The 19,919-nt window shown below is 34.0% G+C and overlaps 2 protein-coding genes across 4 annotated transcripts; both read left to right on the top strand.

Moving 5' to 3' along the window:
* The first annotated feature begins 8,217 nt into the window (after positions 1-8,217).
* LOC106342822 (serine/threonine-protein kinase tricorner-like) lies at positions 8,218-12,423 on the top strand. 3 transcript variants are annotated; one of them, XM_013781858.1, is made up of 14 exons: positions 8,218-8,626; positions 8,888-9,230; positions 9,320-9,494; positions 9,631-9,714; positions 9,796-10,037; positions 10,125-10,344; positions 10,430-10,509; positions 10,580-10,664; positions 10,779-10,910; positions 11,003-11,116; positions 11,269-11,316; positions 11,635-11,719; positions 11,811-11,867; positions 11,972-12,423. In XM_013781858.1, the coding sequence occupies exons 2-14, from the start codon at positions 9,010-9,012 to the stop codon at positions 12,082-12,084; spliced, it is 1,656 nt and encodes a 551-aa protein (XP_013637312.1). In that variant the 5' UTR covers positions 8,218-8,626; positions 8,888-9,009; the 3' UTR covers positions 12,085-12,423. The 3 variants fall into 3 exon arrangements, with proteins under 3 accessions (XP_013637312.1, XP_013637313.1, XP_013637311.1); XM_013781859.1 differs by having other exon boundaries at positions 8,218-8,550; XM_013781857.1 differs by having other exon boundaries at positions 8,218-8,485.
* Positions 12,424-14,712: 2,289 nt separating this feature from the next.
* LOC106340042 (uncharacterized protein At4g14342) lies at positions 14,713-16,144 on the top strand. Its single transcript, XM_013778911.1, has 4 exons — positions 14,713-14,838; positions 15,086-15,171; positions 15,267-15,390; positions 15,901-16,144. Exons 1-4 carry the CDS (start codon positions 14,833-14,835, stop codon positions 15,946-15,948), a joined length of 264 nt encoding a protein of 87 aa, XP_013634365.1. The 5' UTR covers positions 14,713-14,832; the 3' UTR covers positions 15,949-16,144.
* The last annotated feature ends 3,775 nt before the right edge of the window (positions 16,145-19,919 follow it).

A 19,919-nucleotide genomic window follows, 5' to 3' on the forward strand; every position in this document is an offset into this window, starting at 1 on the left:
TAATTTTTGTTCAATTTTTATATTATTAAAATAAATTAAACAATCACATTAACCGTATAATAAAAATTTAGTTTTTCTTATATCTTATATTTTGAATTTCTTAAAACGGCTATAAATTACTAAAATTGTTAAAATTTCACACTTTGTAAGCAATAACTTACCTTTTTATTATAACAAAAATGATCATAAAATCATATGAACTAGGCGATAACCTGAGCTTTGCGCGGGATGAGATTATTAATCTTGTTTTAAGTAATGGAGGATGAATTGAAATTTCGAACATAAGAATGGTTCATCTCTCACGGGTTATAGCTCTCTTTGTATCTACGATGTAATGGACTACCTAGCGAAATATTATAAGCAATTTCCTTAATATTTCGAACCTAAGAATGTGGTCCATTATATGAGCTCCTTCATCGATAAAAATGTTGATCAGACTAACTTGTTTGAAACCATTGCGAGTCTTCTCCATGAAAAGAGAAAAATATCATTTTGCAAGTTCATGCTATGTCTTCCTCGTCTTGCTTTGTTATTGGGAGTTGGTGGGAGCTTGATGTTCTGTGTTTTACCTCATGTCAATTAACCTAATGTGCACGCTACCACAATCGAATGGTATATCGATGCAGCATTTTAGGATCGAATCCACAGAGAACTAGTGATCTATAACACTAAAAATACACAAATCTCCTTAATCTAAGCAAATAGGAAGGTGAAGTGAATTCTAAGCTAACGAAATATAAAGACAACTAATAACTACTACTAGAAATAAACTAAGAAAGACAAGCTCTTGGGTAAGGTAATCGATCAGAGATGATTGACTTCAGATTTAGATACCAGACATCCTCGACTAACATATGCTCTAAAGGTCTAGATCTTATTCAGATAGATTAATCCACTTCCGTGACATAAATCCATATGCTTATCAAGAATTAAACAACAACTTCTGTTGGCCTAACGCAATCAAGCATGCATGAATCACAAGTCTACTAACCACTTAACATCTCGGGCATCAACTTCCGTTGGCCAAATCCGTAAAGGACAATATTAGGTTGGTTCAAGCATTTCAACATACACCTTCCGAGCGTGAAATAGCTTAAGATCTAAACTAGAGAGATCAAGTCCAATCTAGCATTAAGAACACCTAACAAGCTTAGAACAATGTTAATCTGATCATAAGCATCATCAATCTTCCATCTTTCACTCTAATCTACCCACCCAAGAACTCTAAAAATTTACTCACTATAAGCCATAGAAACCCAAGAATCTGTCACCGATCCTTGAAGAATCATGTTTAGAGAAGAGTAGGAAGATATAAACAAGATAAGTACTTAGATTAATAGCAAGAACTAATAAGAGTTTTCAGATCTAAAAAGAGAGAAAATGTGGCTGAGGTAGCTTAGGGTTTTTATCACCTTTAACAACATATATATAGGCAAAACCCTAATGGACTTCAAAATACAAAGTCCCAAACAAAACAGATTCCCTAAAGCATCAATGTGCAAGATGCAGCTTTCCTAAAGTGGTCACTTCAGGGCTCTATGTAACTTTGCAGATTTCCCTACATCAACAAAATGCTGAAGACAAGTTTCTGAAATGAGCACTTCAGAGCTGTAGGTGAAACTGTGTTTCTTCTTCTTCCTCTTCGACTTTGGCTCCATAACTTCCATTTTGTGCACTTTTATCCTCCATTTAGCCTCATAACTTTTGATTGTGCATTCCAACCCCCTGTATATGCAATGTGTACAAATACAACACCTAATGACTCCTAAACGCAATCTTTAGACTCTAAAATGACCAAAATCAATAGCTAAAAACATGTAAAAACACTATACATCAACTCCCCCAAACTTGATTCTATACTTGTCCTCAAGTAAACTTTCAAGAAGAGTAAGAGAAAGAGATTGAAAATAGAGGATATAGAACAACAAAATTCACATTCAAGATTCAACCCAATGTCCTTCAACGTAGTTATAAATTGCATCACCTAAACAATCTATCAAATATGCTTTATCTTGGCAACACAACTCAAACTTTACTCTAGAAACCAGGACCAGAATGAACTCAAGCAATAACCTCAAAGCAACTCCCTACATTCATTTAGATATTAAGTGCAGTCTTGGAAAGGGATTATCAATCATTCTCATTTGGTTAGGTTCAAAGGCTTTTGTGGGTGGTTCATGGTTTTTGGTGACTTTCTCTCAAACAAGGAGCAATTGACATTACACAAAATTTATCTAAGAAAGGGAACAATTCATGCATACAACAATTGATTCTCATTGTTCTACTCAATCCTAAGATATATGCAAGTTCTACCCTTTTGCTTAATGCCAAACTTTCAATCTCTCACCCCAAACTCAAAAATCTTTCTTTATTTTCACACTCAAATGAACTTGGTTTTTCTTTTGCTAGTTTTCTAGGGAAATCTTTTTCACTTTGGCCCTTTTCTTTTTCTTTTGCCCCTACTCTTATTATTTTTTTTTCTTTTTCTTTTCTATGCATCAATGGAGGTTTATTTTTTAAAACTTAGAGCTCTTTCTTTTTACTTAAATCCCTAGCAACTTTTCTTCTCTTTCTACACTCTCCAATTCATTTTTCTTTCTTTTATTCTTTCCCAACAAGCTTAGACTTAAAACTCTTCCCAATCCCACTCCCAATCCTATATGCTAGCCATAACGAGGTTCCAATAGCTAGCTGTAATGAGAAACAACCATTGTCGTTCTCAATAATCTCAATATTTTGCACATGTCAAAAGCTATCAAGAAAATGCCTCACTTAAGCAAACATATGATAGGTTTAAAATGAAGGCCAGGGTCAAATGGTGGGAAGAGATGCTCGGGTTAGCAGAAGATTAGCAAAAATGGGTAAAGAAAACCCGAGCTTAAGTCATGAGAATGCATTTCAAACCCCTAAGCAAGAATAATAGATTCATTTTTAAGTCCAATAGTCTTAGAGTTGCTTCAAGATCATGCAGGTTTCACAAAAGAAGGTTTCTTCAAGAAAGAGTATTTCAGATTCGAAAGAAAGATAAAGCAACCAACAACTACTTCAAAGGGCATTGATCTCAATCTTAAATGTGAACTCATACAAATTCATAATCCCCAATGCAAATGAATACAATCCTATATGCTCTAATCTCGATCATAACATGAAAATGATACAAAATGAGCTATATGATTGTTTTTGGTTTCTGAAAAATTTGAAAATTTTCAAAATTTTTAGGTTTTTTTTTTAATGCAAAAATGTATGAACAATGCAATGCATGAGACTCAAGAAAACAAAATAGAACACAAGGTGAGATAGTTGGTCTCTCCTCCAAACTTACTTCACACAGTCCCTTGTGAGAGAGTAAAGGTGAAGAAAAGACCAAAAGAGAAAGAATAAAACAAAATCTAAGTATGAACAGAGTTGGAATAACACTAACTTGAAGCTTGGCTGGTTCAAAGGAGGATAGACAGAGAAAGCATCTTCTTTTGACCTCTAGCGATTTTGATTGACCTTTGAAAGATAACAGGAGGCAAGAGATGGCCCACAGAAGGCCTTATTGCTACAACCCCGATCACCAGGATCATACTCATCGTAGAACCATCCCCTGAATTCGTTCATCCTGATTTACTCAAATGGTATCACCTTCGGATCATCAACCTTCAGCTCTTTGGTGGAGAGAATACCAGAATTATTCTCAAAGGACTTATCCACTAAAGACTCTTCTTCTTCTACCTCCTTAGAGGATTCTTCAGTGCAGATTGCTCGATTCTCCGTAGACTCTTCACCCTTTGCTTCATCCTTGGCTACAGGGAGCACATGCGTTTTTTCTTCAGGTGTGAGCTTGTTTATAAAGACCAAGCTCTTTCTTGTCTCTTCAACGCATTCAACAACCAAAATGTCATCACCCAGATCTTCAAGAGTATTCTCAACAAGATGTACTTCATCTTCATCAAAGTTTGTGTAATAACTCATGAATGTCACAGTCTCTGCTTGTTCCTCAGATCTTAGAATATGATTCTCATCTACTGTGCATTCAGATAGTGATTTAAACTCGTATATAGGCTCTTCGGCTTCTTGTTGAAAATCATCCTCAACTGAGCATCCCTTTCAAAATCACATTCCATGTATGTGGTATGTGCTTCACACGAGTTGTTGTTGTAGGAAGGGATGCTCTCTTCTTCTTGTTCTTCAGTTTCTTGAGTGAGACTGTTGTTGCAAAGAGGTTTTCCATACCTTTCAGCCATTTTGTTGTTCGCATGGGCCATGGGTTCTATCCCTTCAGTCATCCTTTCTGACCTTTCCAACATCAACTTAAACAAGTTGTGAACATTCTCTTCATTATAGGATGGGGAAGTATGAGATTCTTCTAGCCATATTCTGCATTCCAAGGTTGGTATCTCTCACCATACTCCCAATGGTTTTCCTGACCAAAGTCTCCATCAGATTGATACCGGTTTGAGGTGGACGACTCATAAGCTTCATGACAGCTTGTGGGGGGTGGTTCGTAAGCTCTTGCAGAGAATGTGGAGCTTCTTGATATCATCCACTGTTGATTCTCAAAAATAGTTCTCTGTTGGCTCTCCAAGGTTCTCTCTTGGCTCTCCAGCATCTTCTCTTGGCTTTCTGAGATCCTCTTTGAGCTTTCCAAAAGAGTTTTCAACATTGATTCTAAATCAAGAGGCATGATCTTCCTTTCTTGTGGTTGTACCTTGCAAAAGAGAAAATACTTGAAAGGGGATTAGTAACAGAATAAAAGTTAAAACTATACAAAACATAAAAAGCTTAGTCTCAATGAAATATGAAATCCTAATGACAAATCGAACAAGTTCCCTGGCAACGGCGCCAAATTGATGTTTTGCGTTTTACCACATGCCAATTAACCTAATGTGCACGCTACCACAATCGAATGGCATATTGATGCATCACTTTAGGATCGAATCCACACAGAACTAGTGATCTATAACACTAAGAATACACAAATCTCCTTAATCTAAGCAAATAGGAAGGTGAAGTGAATTCTAAGCTAATGAAATATAAAGACAACTAATAACTACCACTAGAAATAAACTAAGAAAGACAAGCTCTTGGGTAAGGTAATCGATCAAAGATGATTGACTTCAGATTTAGATACCAGACATCATCGACTAACATATGCTCTAAAGGTCTAGATCTTATTCAGATAGATTAATCCACTTTCGTGACAGAAATCCCTATGCTTATCATGAATTAAACAACAACTTTCGTTGGCCTAACGCAATCAAGCATGCATGAATCACAAGTCTACTAACCACTTAACATCTCGGGCATCAACTTCCGTTTGCCAAATCCGTAAAGGACAATATTAGGTTGGTTCAAGCATTTCAATATACACCTTCCGGGCGTGAAATAGCTTAAGGCTAAACTAGAGAGATCAAGTCCAATCTAGCATTAAGAACACCTAACAAGCTTAGAACAATGTTAATCTGATCATAAGCATCATCAATCTTTCATCTTTCACTCTAATCTACCCACCCAAGAACTCTAAAAATTTACTCACTATAAGCCATAGAAACCCAAGAATCTGTCACCGATCCTTGAAGAATCATGTTTAGAGAAGAGTAGGAAGATATAAACAAGATAAGTACTTAGATTAATAGCAAGAACTAATAAGAGTTTTCAGATCTAAAAAGAGAGAAAATGTGGCTGAGGTAGCTTAGGGTTTTTATCACCTTTAACAATATATATATAGGCAAAACCCTAATGGACTTCAAAATACAAAGTCTCAAACAAAACAGATTCTCTAGAGCATCAATGTGCAAGATGCAACTTTCCTAAAGTGGTCACTTCAGGGCTCTAGGAAACTTTGCAGATTTCCCTACATCAACAAAATGCTGAAGACAAGTCTCTGAAGTGAGCACTTCAGAGCTGTAGGTGAAACTGTGTTTCTTCTTCTTCCTCTTCGATTTTGGCCCCATAACTTCCATTTTGTGCACTTTTATCCTCCATTTAGCCCCATAACTTTTGATTGTGCATTCCAGCCCCCTGTATATGCAATATGTACAAATACAACACCTAATGACTCCTAAATGCAATCTTTAGACTCTAAAATGACCAAAATCAATAGCTAAAAACATGTAAAAGCACTACACATCAGAGCTCCGTGAATAAACTTGAGAGGTGGACATATATGCAGTTCGAGCTCGCAACGTCGTGACGTAAAGAAACACTCTATTCTGGAACAAACAAAAACATAGAGTACCGTGTGGATGAGAACTGGTGGACGAGCTTGAGTGATAAAATTGTCTACGTCCAAGTCGACTTTTGATACTTACAAAACATGAGAATGAATTGTATACACAATGTAACAACGAATCGCCTTGGTACCAAGCTCCTTAAGATACTCACAATATAACATAGCATCTATCCAACATAGATGCAATTGGAGATCGCAACGTCTCGACGAAGCCATATATATATATGAACTCCTTCATCGATAAAAATGTTGATCAGACTGACTTGCTTGAAACCATTGTGAGTCCTCTCCATGAAAAGAGAAGAAGATCATTCTGCAAGTTCATGCCATGTCTTCCTCGTCTTACTTTGTTATTGGGAGTTGATGGGAGCTTCGTGAATAAACTGGAGAGGAAGACAGATATGCAGTTCGAACTCCCTATGTCTTGACGTAAAGAAACACGAACAAACAAAGGTTGTTGACGAAGAAGACATAGATGCAGTTGGAGCGCTCGCAGGTTGTCGACAAAGCCATATTAATACAAATCTTGTTGCTTCTCTCGTGACGATAAGTTGGCAGAGACGGAGTTTCGTCAACATGTTCCTAGAGAAGTCTTGCTTGCAAAAGCTCAAGCTAAAGAATCTAAAACGTAAGAACTATAAACTATGTGGCTGGGGGGTAAACAAAAACTCGCCGGTGTTGAGTTTTTTTCACATCTCTCGTGTGTTCTAGCATTTAAAAAAATAAGGAAACAAAATTTTTAGGAGCTCTATCTAAGCGACACGTCAACGTTCATTTTTGTAAATTGATTGTGAGAGCACCACGTAACGAAGGTAATGTGAATGCATTATGCATCTCTTTTAATATATAAGGGACATAAGGGATATGCAGTCTATTTAATAGATATTTAGATTATATATATATATATATATTAACCATATAAAGATACATAAATATGTTAATTTAAAATTTTACATTGAAAAGTATTGAAATCTTAATATTTCAATTTAAAAATTGGCATTAAATTAAAAAAAAATAATATTAAAATTAAAAAATATTAAAATTTTCATATTAAAATTTTTGTGATTAATGGTTTAATTTTTCTTACAGTAAATATAAAAATGTTATAAACGAGAGGAAATCTCAATTAATAGATATTCATATTAAAATATACTATATCTATGTCAATATCATTTAAATTTAATTATATACTATATAAATAAATAAAAATTATTGTTTTCATTTATTTAGCAAGAAAAATGATTTTAAATAAAAAAGTGATTGTTTTGATTAATGTGATTACTCTAATTTAGTTATATACATTATTTACATTATAAATAAGCACAAAATAAATAATATAAAAAAATATTTTGTATATATAATGCGCATGTTTTAGCCTAAGATTTCTTAAAAAAAATATCATAATGTGTTGTTATGCGGGTAATAATCTAGTGAATCTTGAAAATTAAAACGAAAGATATTTTTTAACGTTTGGTTAATTATATTATTACAACGATACGGAATATTACGATGATGATTATACAACCGACAATTCTACCGCCTTATAAGATCCATGTCCGATGGTCAAAGCCGGCCTTGAAAATATAAAGGCTGGAAACTATTTATGAAATAAGGCCTGTTAATAAATAAAAATATTAAGTAAATCAACTTGAAAATGAAATACGGAATTGCAAAACAATTTCAATAACTTTGACATTTATTCTTAGCTTTTGACATTGCCATCAAACATACTTCCCGTGGGGGGGTCCACGCGGTATAATAAAGCCGCTCAATCTTAACAATAATATATTTACTTTACCAATAACATATTCAATTTTGGTATTAAAATCTCCAAAATCAATTACTAGTTTACTACTACTAGTTTCCAGCTTTTCCTGACTATTAGTTATTCTGTTTTTAAGGAAAACAAATTAAACCCTTAATTTACGGTAATCAACTTTAGTAACTAAAAAGAAATTAATGTTTTTCCCCGACGATATATTATTGCTAATAAAGAAAAAAAGAAGAGAGAGAGAAAACAAAAAAAACAACTGAGAGAGAGAGAGAGAGAGAGAGAGATGGAGGGGAAGAACAGTTAGTGCAATTCACACAACATCGAAAGCGATAAATAATAAAAAAGCTTCCAACTTTTTTCTTTCTCCTTTTGCTTGTTTCAAATTTCAGAATTGGATCCTCAAGAATCGAAGAAACAAAGAAGAGGCAAGAACTGAAGAATCGAATCCCCAGGAATCAAGCAAGCTCCTTTCTTTCTTTCACCACAAACTGCGGGTCTCTGTCTCTGTCTTGTCCCCATCTTTTGCTTCTTCCCCCCTAATCTAACCCTTGTTCTTGAGGTTTCATTACATCTATGTCCTCTGTTCCTGCTTCGTTGAGATCGAGCTTCTGTTTTTTAGAATTGTATGATTTGAGGTTTCTGACACAAGTTTAGGGTTTCCGGTTTGATTTCGGTTTTCCCCCAATTCGTAATGTACATTTGATATTTCAGATCTATTAGGTTCTGTTCTACTTTGATACAATCATGGAGAATTTTGCAAATTAGATTCAGATATGTTTTTGATTTGAGTATATAAAGTTCGGTTGTGGGAGAAAGTTTTCAACTTTGAGTTCGTTTATGTTAGTTGATAGAAGCTTTCTTACTAGCATGCTTATGTTTGTGTCATCTTGTTGTAGGTGTGTGAAGCAGTCAGTAGATGTATACTTGGAGTGGAACTCATTCTCTGCTCACTTGTACATTAAGCATTTGACTCTAAATACCTGGTTTAGAAGAGAAATCTAAAGAAAGGGGGAGAGGAATGGAGACTGCCAAAGCTTGGCTGAGTAAGTTAAAATCTAAAGACAAGGGCAAGTCTTCAAAAAAGAAGGAAGCAACGAGTAATGCAAAAGAAGGACCGAGGACACCTGGAGGCGAAGAAGCGCTTTCAAATGTAACCAAGGAGAAGGCTGCTGCTGCCAAACTATATATTGAAAATCATTACAAAATGCAAATGCAGAGTCTGCAGGAAAGAAAGGAGCGGTATGGGTTTCGCTACATATATATATTTTACTGTGTAATGCTTTTAAAATCGTGCCTTTACCTTTTTATTTACATATTGTTTTTTGCAGACGCAAAATGCTAGAGAAAAAGTTAGCTGCTGCAGAAGTGTCTGAGGAAGAGCAAAACAACTTGATAAAGGATTTGGAGCTGAAGGAAACTGAGTACATGCGCCGTCAGAGGCATAAGATGGGAGCTGATGATTTCGAGCCATTGACAATGATTGGGAAGGGTGCATTCGGAGAGGTAGCTTCTATTGACATATCTTGAGTACTCTGTGTTGCATCTTCCTGAACATGAGTAACGTTTATTTGAACACCTGGGATATGCCTTCTCAAATATATAACCTATTTGCTGTATACTCTTTGCATTCTTCTTGCAGGTTAGGATCTGTAGGGAGAAGGGAACAGGCAATGTCTATGCAATGAAGAAGCTTAAGAAATCCGAGATGCTTCGCAGAGGCCAGGTACTTTTAGATTCTTCCAAGCCGTTTCCTGCTTGACGTTTGTTTTGTTGGTTCATGTGTGTTGTGAAATCTGACTTTCAGGTGGAGCATGTAAAAGCAGAGAGAAATTTACTTGCAGAAGTTGACAGTAACTGTATTGTCAAACTGTATTGTTCTTTCCAAGACGAGGAGTATCTTTACCTCATAATGGAGTATCTACCTGGTGGGGATATGATGACTTTACTTATGAGGAAAGACACTCTTACTGAAGATGAGGCCAGGTTTTATATTGGGGAAACTGTCCTGGCTATTGAGTCCATTCATAAGCACAACTACATCCACAGGTCAGTGAAGCAGGACATTTGACTTTATTGTATCTCCCATGTTATTACGTTCGTAACATCATACTTTTTGGTTTCAATGTGATACAGAGATATCAAGCCTGATAATTTGCTACTTGACAGAGAGGGCCACATGAAACTGTCAGATTTTGGATTATGTAAACCATTAGATTGTAGTAATCTCCAGGAAAAAGATTTCACAGTTGCACGAAACGTTAGTGGGGCCTTACAAAGTGATGGCCGTCCTGTGGCCACAAGACGCACCCAACAGGAGCAGCTTCTTAACTGGCAGCGTAATAGAAGGATGCTTGTAAGTCTTAGTTATGTTTCGTTCTATCCATTGAAATAGAAACATGTATTAGAATAACTGATTAGGCTAAGGGTATTGGTTTCAGGCGTATTCCACTGTTGGAACTCCTGACTATATTGCCCCAGAAGTTCTGCTTAAAAAAGGATATGGAATGGAATGTGATTGGTAGGTGCAACCAACTATTGTGATTTATTCTATTTGGTGCAGAAAATTAATCTTGAGATTATCTTTATAGGTGGTCCCTTGGCGCCATTATGTATGAAATGCTTGTGGGGTTTCCACCATTTTATTCAGATGATCCAATGACAACTTGTAGGAAGGTAACTAATCCATTGCTTTTGCCATCTCAAGTCTTACATTTCATTTTTGTATTTTTTTCTTTAGTGATTCTAATGTGGGAAACGTACATTTTCTCTATTCATTTGTGTACGCAGATTGTAAATTGGAGAAATTACTTGAAATTCCCAGAAGAGGTTAGACTATCACCAGAAGCCAAGGATCTTATTTGTAGGCTTTTATGCAATGTTGAACAAAGGCTTGGGACTAAAGGAGCTGATGAAATTAAGGTGTTGTGTGCATTGTTCAGCTCTGAGATTCGAAGTTCCCTTATCTTAATAAGAAACTTGTAAAACGAACGCTTTGACTTGTTTTCGTATAGGGTCACCCTTGGTTCAGAGGTACGGAATGGGGAAAGTTGTATCAAATGAAGGCTGCCTTTATTCCTCAAGTCAATGATGAGTTGGACACCCAAAACTTTGAGAAATTTGAAGAGGTAATACACTCAATACTATCAGCTCATGTATGTATATATATTAAAATATTGGTAGTTATACTGAAGAATTGGTGCCACAGATGAATAGATGATATATATGCTCCTGATAATGGAAGTAATTGTGTACTCTTCTTTAATTCTTTCTGGAACAGACTGACAAGCAAGTTCCAAAGTCGTCAAAGTCAGGTCCATGGAGAAAGGTATGACATAGGCATTGACTTATGTGCATTATCAAGTTTTCTAGTAGATTAGTATGCAACAAAAAGCTCAGAATGATTAAAAAAAATACTTGTGTTGATTTGAAAGAGCTGCTGGAATGCTATCGAACGATGTTTGTTAATCTGTCAATTGTGCATGTGACATGTGATATCTTTTGGTACCAACATGAGATGAATAAGAACCTGTCAGTAGAATGTGTCATGAACCAAAAGGAACTCTGTGGAATTTTAAACAGTGTATATCTTTTTGTTGTGTTGGGCTTTCTTAACATGAGGTTGTGTTTCTTGTATCTTCTCCAGATGCTCTCGTCCAAGGACATTAACTTTGTGGGTTATACTTACAAGAACGTTGAAATCGTAAACGATGACCAATTACCAGGGATAGGTATTTAACGTTTCTGTGTTTGAAGAAGAAACAACATAACTAGATTGCCTTGTGATTTACATTGCTTGTCTTGCTGCATTGTGATGTGCAGCTGAGATTAAGAAGAAGAGCAATAAGCCAAAGCGGCCGTCGATTAAATCCCTCTTTGGTAAATGCTTTTCCCTTTTATCATGTGTTTTGTAGCAAGTGGCAGTATTATTATACAATCCACGTTGATTTTCTCTTGACGATATTGTTGGAAAACATGAATAGAGGATGAATCATCTGGTGGCGCAACAACAAACCAAGGAAGCTTCTTGAATCTATTACCGACGCAGATGGAAGAACCGGAGAAAGAAGGTAGTAAGTGCAGCTCATCCGGGTGATTTGACTGACACATTTGCACAGCCTGAATCAGAGACACTTCTTATATAACTTATGCGTGTGTTTTTGATTTCGTTGAAAGCCTTTATTTTTTGTTTTCCTCCAAAAGAGAGTAGTAGCAAATGATGATGGGGTTTCAAACAAACGTACAGTCTCCTTTGGAAGCGAAGGCTCTCCCTCAAGGAGTGAAAGATGGATTATTATGTTTAATTGTTTCAACATAGGGTTGTTTGATTTATGCCAACCAAGAAAGAAAAAAGAAGTAAATATTCTTTTCGGAATTGGTTTGTTTGTTATTGTTTTCACACAAGGAAATGGAGAGAATTGGTTTTATTTAAGTATTTTCTTCATTCACTTTATTTGGTTGATCAAAACTTGATTGTACTACATAACATCTCAAGATGAAATCAAAACCCACTAATATTATGACCCAAGTCTGTTCTCTCTTCATTTTAAGATTTGCTTAAACAATTTTTATTGTTTTTTCTTTCTGTCTTTGAAATAACTTCAAAGGTTTGATCTCCAACATAACGTTCGGAGTAGAAGTAAAAACCAAAAATGAAAGATAAAAAAAAAAACCATACACCTATTGGTGCTTGAAAGACAAATAATACCCTATAAAGGGAAGATGTGAAACAACCATGACTTCATACTCCCTTAAGAGAGACTATTGCAATCTCATCTTGAGTATGTAGATGGAGAATTGGCAGCATCGACAAGAATGGTATCAGTGAGCCAACTTGGACCTCCACGAGCTATATAAGATTGAAACCGTCTATCCTTAGTCACACTGACAGCGATCTTCTGAGCTACTCTATTTGTAGCAACATTCCCTACTTCCACATAGCAGTTTTGGAAGAAATTTAGAGCTTGTCGAGTATGTTCAATGGTATTGGACAAACCAGGGAACCAATGCGGATTGTTCAGGGCTTCAAGCGCTTGAGCTGATGAGATTTCAATGAGAACTATGTTCCTGTGCAAAGTATGACGATCACTTGCCGCCCAACATATTGTTGTGAGGTCTGCTTCCAAATTCGAGCTAACCCCCGCGAGGGATCTCCTACTATGTTCCATTGGCTGACCTCGAAAATCCTGGACCACCCAAGAAGCTTCAGTATGCTGAGATCTAGCTGACCAGGAGCAGCCTACATTACATTTTATGAAACCCATGGGAGGTTTCTGCCAGGCCTGCCCATTATCAACTCCTCTAGATAAACTTTTTTTTCCTGATCCTTCTAAATGAGATTAAACCAAATGGAAGATTCTTCTACTGCTTTGGAGAAGATGTTAACAGCCGAAACTCTTTTCTGATTAAAACAAAAACTGTTCCTAGCTTTCTATAAGTGCCAAAGAATCCAGGGGAACTGTAATGTTTTAATCAAAATAATGTAAATATCCACTAAGAAAACAAGCGCATTTCAAAATTATGGGCTTAAACTTTGAGTTATTTGACTCAAACTAGTAGAATTTAGCCGCATAGTTTCTATTAGGCTTTTGTCCGGTTTTTTGTTTTAAAAGTATAAATTATTTATGAATTTTGGTTTAGTTTTGGTTCGATTATTTCGATCGTCAATTTAGTTATTTCAGTTCAAATAACAAGTATAAGAACCATCTAATATTTGATAACATTTTGGTTCTCATTCTTCCGTTTATTTTTTGATAATTCAGGTAAAAAATCAGATTTAGTCTTTCGTGTCAAATATCATATGATTAGGATAAATCTATATATTTTATACATAAACTATTTGGAAATCTGGTTCTTTCGGATAATTCAAATAATTTTTAATATTTTAGATAAAATCAATTCGGTATTTTTTATTTTTTGGATATTTTGGTTTATAAATAGTATTTTAATTTTTTGTTAATTTAAAACTAAATATAATTAATTTTTAGGTATATTAACTGTATTTAAAATATTTGGATACATATTCAGTTTTCGGTTTGGTTTTTTAGTTATAAATTTTTTTCCATTTTATTTTTGATCCTCGGTTTATACGCCCGTACCTAATTTTTATCATTTATATTTGTAGACAATAATCTGATTTACTGTGATGTAAAGATTCAAAAGTGTTTAGAATTTCTTAACATCTTTAATATACGGGATGTTTTCAGAAAATAAGATTTTTTATAATGTTTTTATTGTCTCCTTATTACTCTATCCGTTTCATAATAGATGGTGTTTTGAAGAGTTATTGATATTTCAAAATGCATGATGTTTGATATTTTTTTTAATATTTTTGATGGCTGGCTGAATTAGATTTATTTTATATTTTTAGTGTTACTGTTTAGAAAAATGTGTGTGTTTTAATTCTTATGCTTTCATCCAAAACATCAATTATTTTGGAACATGAAGTATATTTTGAGGCGAGTTTTCTAATTATTATTTTTTAAAAATAATTATGTTCCAAAAATGTAGTTTTGCAAATATCTTTAAATCCCATAAAATAATTTAATGAATATTATTTAGTGAAAATAGATTGGATTACAATTAATAGTTAGGACTAATGTGTATTAACACAAGATTTTTGAAGGAAAAAAATTAAAATCAATGGGCCAAAACATTAAGGTACAAACTGCAAACCAATAAACAAAAGGAAACATAAAATAACCAAGTCAATTAAGTTTTTTTTGAAAAAAATATTAACCTTCGCCTTTCAGTTTCTAACGACAACGTTTAATAGGATTTTGCTGGAGGCTTTGAAGGAAGAGACTCCTTCGTTTCTTCGTCGGCTGCTACCAACTCTGAAACGATGCAGGTACGATTTCTGGATCGGAAACCCTAACTTTCACATCACTCTAAAGCCTCTCATCTCCTTATTATTAGCTTCATCTACTGTTACTTTCTTAAACATGGCTTCAAATGAAATCGCGAACAGCTTCCTTTAGCTTAAGGCTTTCGTTATGAGATCTTCTGAATATGTTTAAGATTTGTTTATTCTAAGGATATATTCAAACTTTCTTTGAAATCCAGATCTTGTTAAAAGATTGTTTTTTTTTGTGCAGGCAAGTGATAGATTTAACATCAATTCTCAGCTTGAGCATCTTCAAGCTAAATATGTTGGCACTGGTCATGCTGATTTGAGCAGATTGTGAGTTTCTTCAATCTTCGCTTTTGTTTTTTAAAGATTTTTTTTTTTTTCTGGGTGTTCTGTAGAATCTAAAATGTTTTTTAAATTGTGGGCAGTGAGTGGGCTGTGAACATTCAGCGTGATAGCTATGCTTCATACATTGGCCACTACCCAATGCTTGCTTACTTTGCTATCGCTGAGAACGAGTCCATTGGACGCGAACGCTACAACTTCATGCAGGTTTGCTCCTTGTTGCTAGGAATCATATATCCCTAAAAGTTTTGTGTTTTATTTTGCTCATTTCCCTGTTTTCATTCTCTTAGTCATTCAATATTTGGATTTATGATTCTGTGGCCATTTTGATTAGGAATGTATCATTTGTTTATCAGTATCATTTGGTTTATCTCTTTCCTTTTCTTTTAGTTTCAAGACTTATTGATGTCGTACTTGTGTTGTCGTCGTGGTATTTTGATCAGAAATCATTATGTTTTATGGTCTCACTCGAAAATAATGGAAGACGAGATGCCTCGCAAGCATTTGGTTATGTGAAAGTGAACTAGTATATATTTGTATATGGTTTTATTTTGGAATAATCCTAAAGAGGTTAGCTTAATAACGTAGAAATGAAGAACAAATACTGATCTAACAGACTCTTAGCATATGTTTGTTTCTTATAAGAACCATGTTTCTTCTTTTAAATACATAAAATAATCTTTGGAATAATTTAGGGATGTCTTTTGTGATTTGCAGAAAATGCTGTTGCCGTGCGGCCTTCCTCCAGAGAGAGAAGACGATTAGGAGGATTTGATGTTCTGGCTTGCGTTGGAAATGTTTAGTTTGGATTCAGAGAGTGATAAAACTGTCAAATTTGGTGTTCTGTTATAATAACAGCACGTTGCTTGTCTTTTTAGCATAGATGATAAAGTCTCCAAAATAAATGGTTCGCCACCGGTTTTACAGGATGAAAGAAAAGTGAATGGGTTTCTTATGTCTATCTCTGTGTTTGGCCCCCAACATTTATCGAACCGTACAAAAACACCTGTGTGGATTTAGAAGTAGACATCACACCTTTCTGGGAATATATTGCATAATCGACCTTCTCTCCAAACCATGCAACAAAGGTTCTTAATTTCGTAATATGAACTTGAAAATATATGCTGGATACATTCACCTCTAGATTCAGAGCTTGGGCTGTGAAATTCATGTCTTATGTAGGACGAACTCAACTTATATAGCGTATGTCATCTATGATGTTTGTTAACTCCCACTTTTATTTTGCCAAGAGAGTTATAAAACAAATTGAATCTTTCCGTGCAAACTTTCTCTGGTTTAGAAGTAATGATAAAAGGGAACATGCTTAAATCGTCTGGTCAATATCTATGATATCCAAAAGGACAAAAGTCTGATATGTTTCTTGACGACGAAAATATGATTTTTTTATTTTCTTAATGAATATGACATACTCTTTATTCGATACTCTTAAGATGAAATATTAAAGTCAAAAATACATCCACTTAATTCAATCACTCACATGATTTCTTCTTCTCTTTCCTTTCTCCCTCCGCGTCATCGACTCTCCAATCCCGAAACCGGACCTTCCGTTGAAGGTTTTCTTTGATTTTAATTCAAACTCAGCAGTATATTGAAGCCATTGTCGAGGATTAAGAAGTGTAATCTTCAACTTTAGGTACGTTATGGTTTGTATTATTGAATCTTAACTTTTAATCCAACTTCCGTTGATATTGGGTTTCCGGTTTGTTAATTGGAATTGAAATCAATTTCATATAGATGTTAGTAATTAAGTACTTGAGCATTTGGGAACTGCGTTTAGTGGATCCATTAAAGAATTAGATTGATAGTTAGTCAAATACTGGGTGAAGTAAAAGAAATCGTTTCAATTTTGTTACGAAGACGAAGAGGAAGAAGAAGATGGTTGAACTAGTAGAACTTAGTATAACTCTGTGAAACTAAAATCGTCTGACTTGTAAAACTAAATATGACTATAACCGTACAACTGATATAACTTTGTTGGTAAAAATGTAAAACTTGGTATAATTTGGTATAAATTTGTTGGTAAAAATGTAAAACTTAGTATAACTTGGTATAACTTTATTGATAGAACTGTATAACATGATAACATTGATTGTTATCATTGCAATTTTTAGAGACGATGAGTTGTTCTACCACAAAGATACACTTTAACTAAAAAAGAACATGACATAAGTCACATAACATATATATTTTAGGTCAAAAATCGCCAGGGGAATTCTTGTAATTTTGTGAAAATTTCTGGGCCCAATTCTCGATCATGATCTGGTAAGCCAATTCATGCTTGAGTGTCGATCAGCATCAAGGGTGAGTGTCGACCGACACCTCCTCTGTTTCCTCTCATTTGCTCAGCTACGGGTCTTATTTACTTTAAGCTCTATTTAGCTCCATAATGTGCCAGAACGTACTTAAACATGTAAAGACTCTAAAATAGACTCCATACATAACATAAAGACTCTAAATAAAACATATACTTTGGCATAAAAAATGGTAAAATCCATAGTATATCAATATGGCTTTTTCATCTACAAAAACAGTTCCATTATTTGGGATTGTTCAACGTATCTATTGTTTGTTCCCATCTTCAACTAGGAACTAGAAGATATTCAGAGAGAAGGTTAATGGCTTAACACTCAAACCATTAGCACAAACTCGATGGGAGAGTCGAAAAGATAGTGTGAAGACTACAATATTTCAGACTCCGCAAATACGAGAGGCTTTGTATTACTTGGCTGAAAGTAGTAATAATCCAATGCTAAAAATTCAAGCTAAGTCTCTTGTTGAGAGTGAATCACACGGAATTTGATTCTTTGAATTCTTATTTGGAATGATCATTTGGCACGAGCTTCTTTCTGATTTTAACATAATAAGCAAGATCCTACATCAGAGGATATGGATATGGATGTTGCTATTTCACAACTAAATGGGTTTGTGTCATTTCTGAAAGAATATAGAGAGACAAATTTTGAGCGACCAAAAGCTGAAGCTACACGAATTGCAAATGAGATGGAGATTTAAGCTACATTTTGTGTGAAGCCAAAGCGTTCTAGCAAAAGGAAAATACATTTTGATGAAGGTATCGAAAATATCGATGAAGTATGGTGTTAATTTGGGAGGAGGGATTTAGGGTGGACTACTTCATAAACATCATGGATCAAGCTATTGTTTATATTTAAAAAACTTTTTGAACAATTCCAAGTTATGAACTTTTTGAACAATTCCAAGTTATGATAAAACTTTTGAATTTTGTTTGACTTAAATAAGCTGAAATCAGTTAGTGATGAAGAGCTGATGGAATCTTGCGTTAGACATGGAGATTTTCTAAGGCATGGTGAACATTCAGATATAAACTGGGAAGATTTATGTTCAGAGCTTAAACTTCTAAGAATGACACTACCACCAAAAGTTAAAAGAGTTGCTGAGGTATTAAACTCTTTGAAAGGAATAGATCATTTTTTTTTCCAAATTCATGGATTTCTTATCGAATATTGTTGACAATTATGGTTTCTGTTGCCTCTGTTGACAGAAGTTTTTCTAAGTTGAAGTTGATAAAAAAATTATATGCAATCTACTATGTCACAAGAGAGGTTGAATGGATTATCAATGATATCTATTGAAAAAGATATGGTTGATAAACTTGATTATGAAACGATTATGTACGACTTTGCTGGAAGAAAAGCTAGAAAATATGTTTTTTCACAAAAAAATAATTGTTATATTATAGTGTTTGTTATTCTTGAAATTTTTAATATTATTTTATGGGGGGAATATTTTTGAAAATGCTTTATGCCACCAAAATATACGGGACGACACTGAGAAGAAGCTAATAGGTGCTGATGAACAATGTTTTTAAACCTACCCGGACACTGAACCAGATTGTCGGATCACCGATTTTATTGGATCGACGCGAACAAACCACAGATTAGTAAATAAATTAATTTTGTTAGATAGTAATAAAATAGCTATTAAAAATATATGTGATATTTTGTGTGCTTAAAAACATTTTTTAAAAACACTTAGTTTTAGTTTGTTTATTTTTATCCTCCTTTGACATACAAAAAAGTTAAAAATTAATTTAGACTATTTAACAAATTTTGTAACAAGTTAGGAGTTATGACATCTAGTAAAAAAGTAGCAACACTTAAAATTTATAAGTATTTAAATGTCTAATGCGTGAACAATAAAATTAAACTTTAAATCCAAAATAAACGAAAGTAAAACATCAAATTGTAATATATTATTGATAACAAAAATAAATATAAAACAGATTCTAATAACATAGTTAAATAAGTCTAAGAAAAAATAAGTAAAAAATACAGTAGAACTTCTATAAATTAATAATGTTGAGACTTTGAAATTTTATTAATTTATAGAGATATTTAATTTACAAAAGTTTTCTTATTTAGATTTCTTATTTTAAGATATATTTATTCTAAAATAAGAAAAATATTTGATTTTAGTGTATAGACATTAATTTTTACTTTTTGAAATTTGACATTTATATTAATTTGAATATATTATTCAGTGTATATAATATATATTGCATAGAACTTAAACGTGGATTTAGATATAATATTACTAAATTTCATCAAAAATATGTTAAGTGTTAAAGTTTGTATACATATAAAATATTAATTTATAATTTTAATGGGACCATATATTTACATATAATTTTCAAAAAATTATTATCTTATTATTTTATCGATTTTGTCAAATTTTGA

The sequence above is a fragment of the Brassica oleracea genome, chromosome C4 (assembly GCF_000695525.1).
Source record: "Brassica oleracea var. oleracea cultivar TO1000 chromosome C4, BOL, whole genome shotgun sequence".
Classification (NCBI taxonomy): Eukaryota; Viridiplantae; Streptophyta; class Magnoliopsida; order Brassicales; family Brassicaceae; genus Brassica; species Brassica oleracea.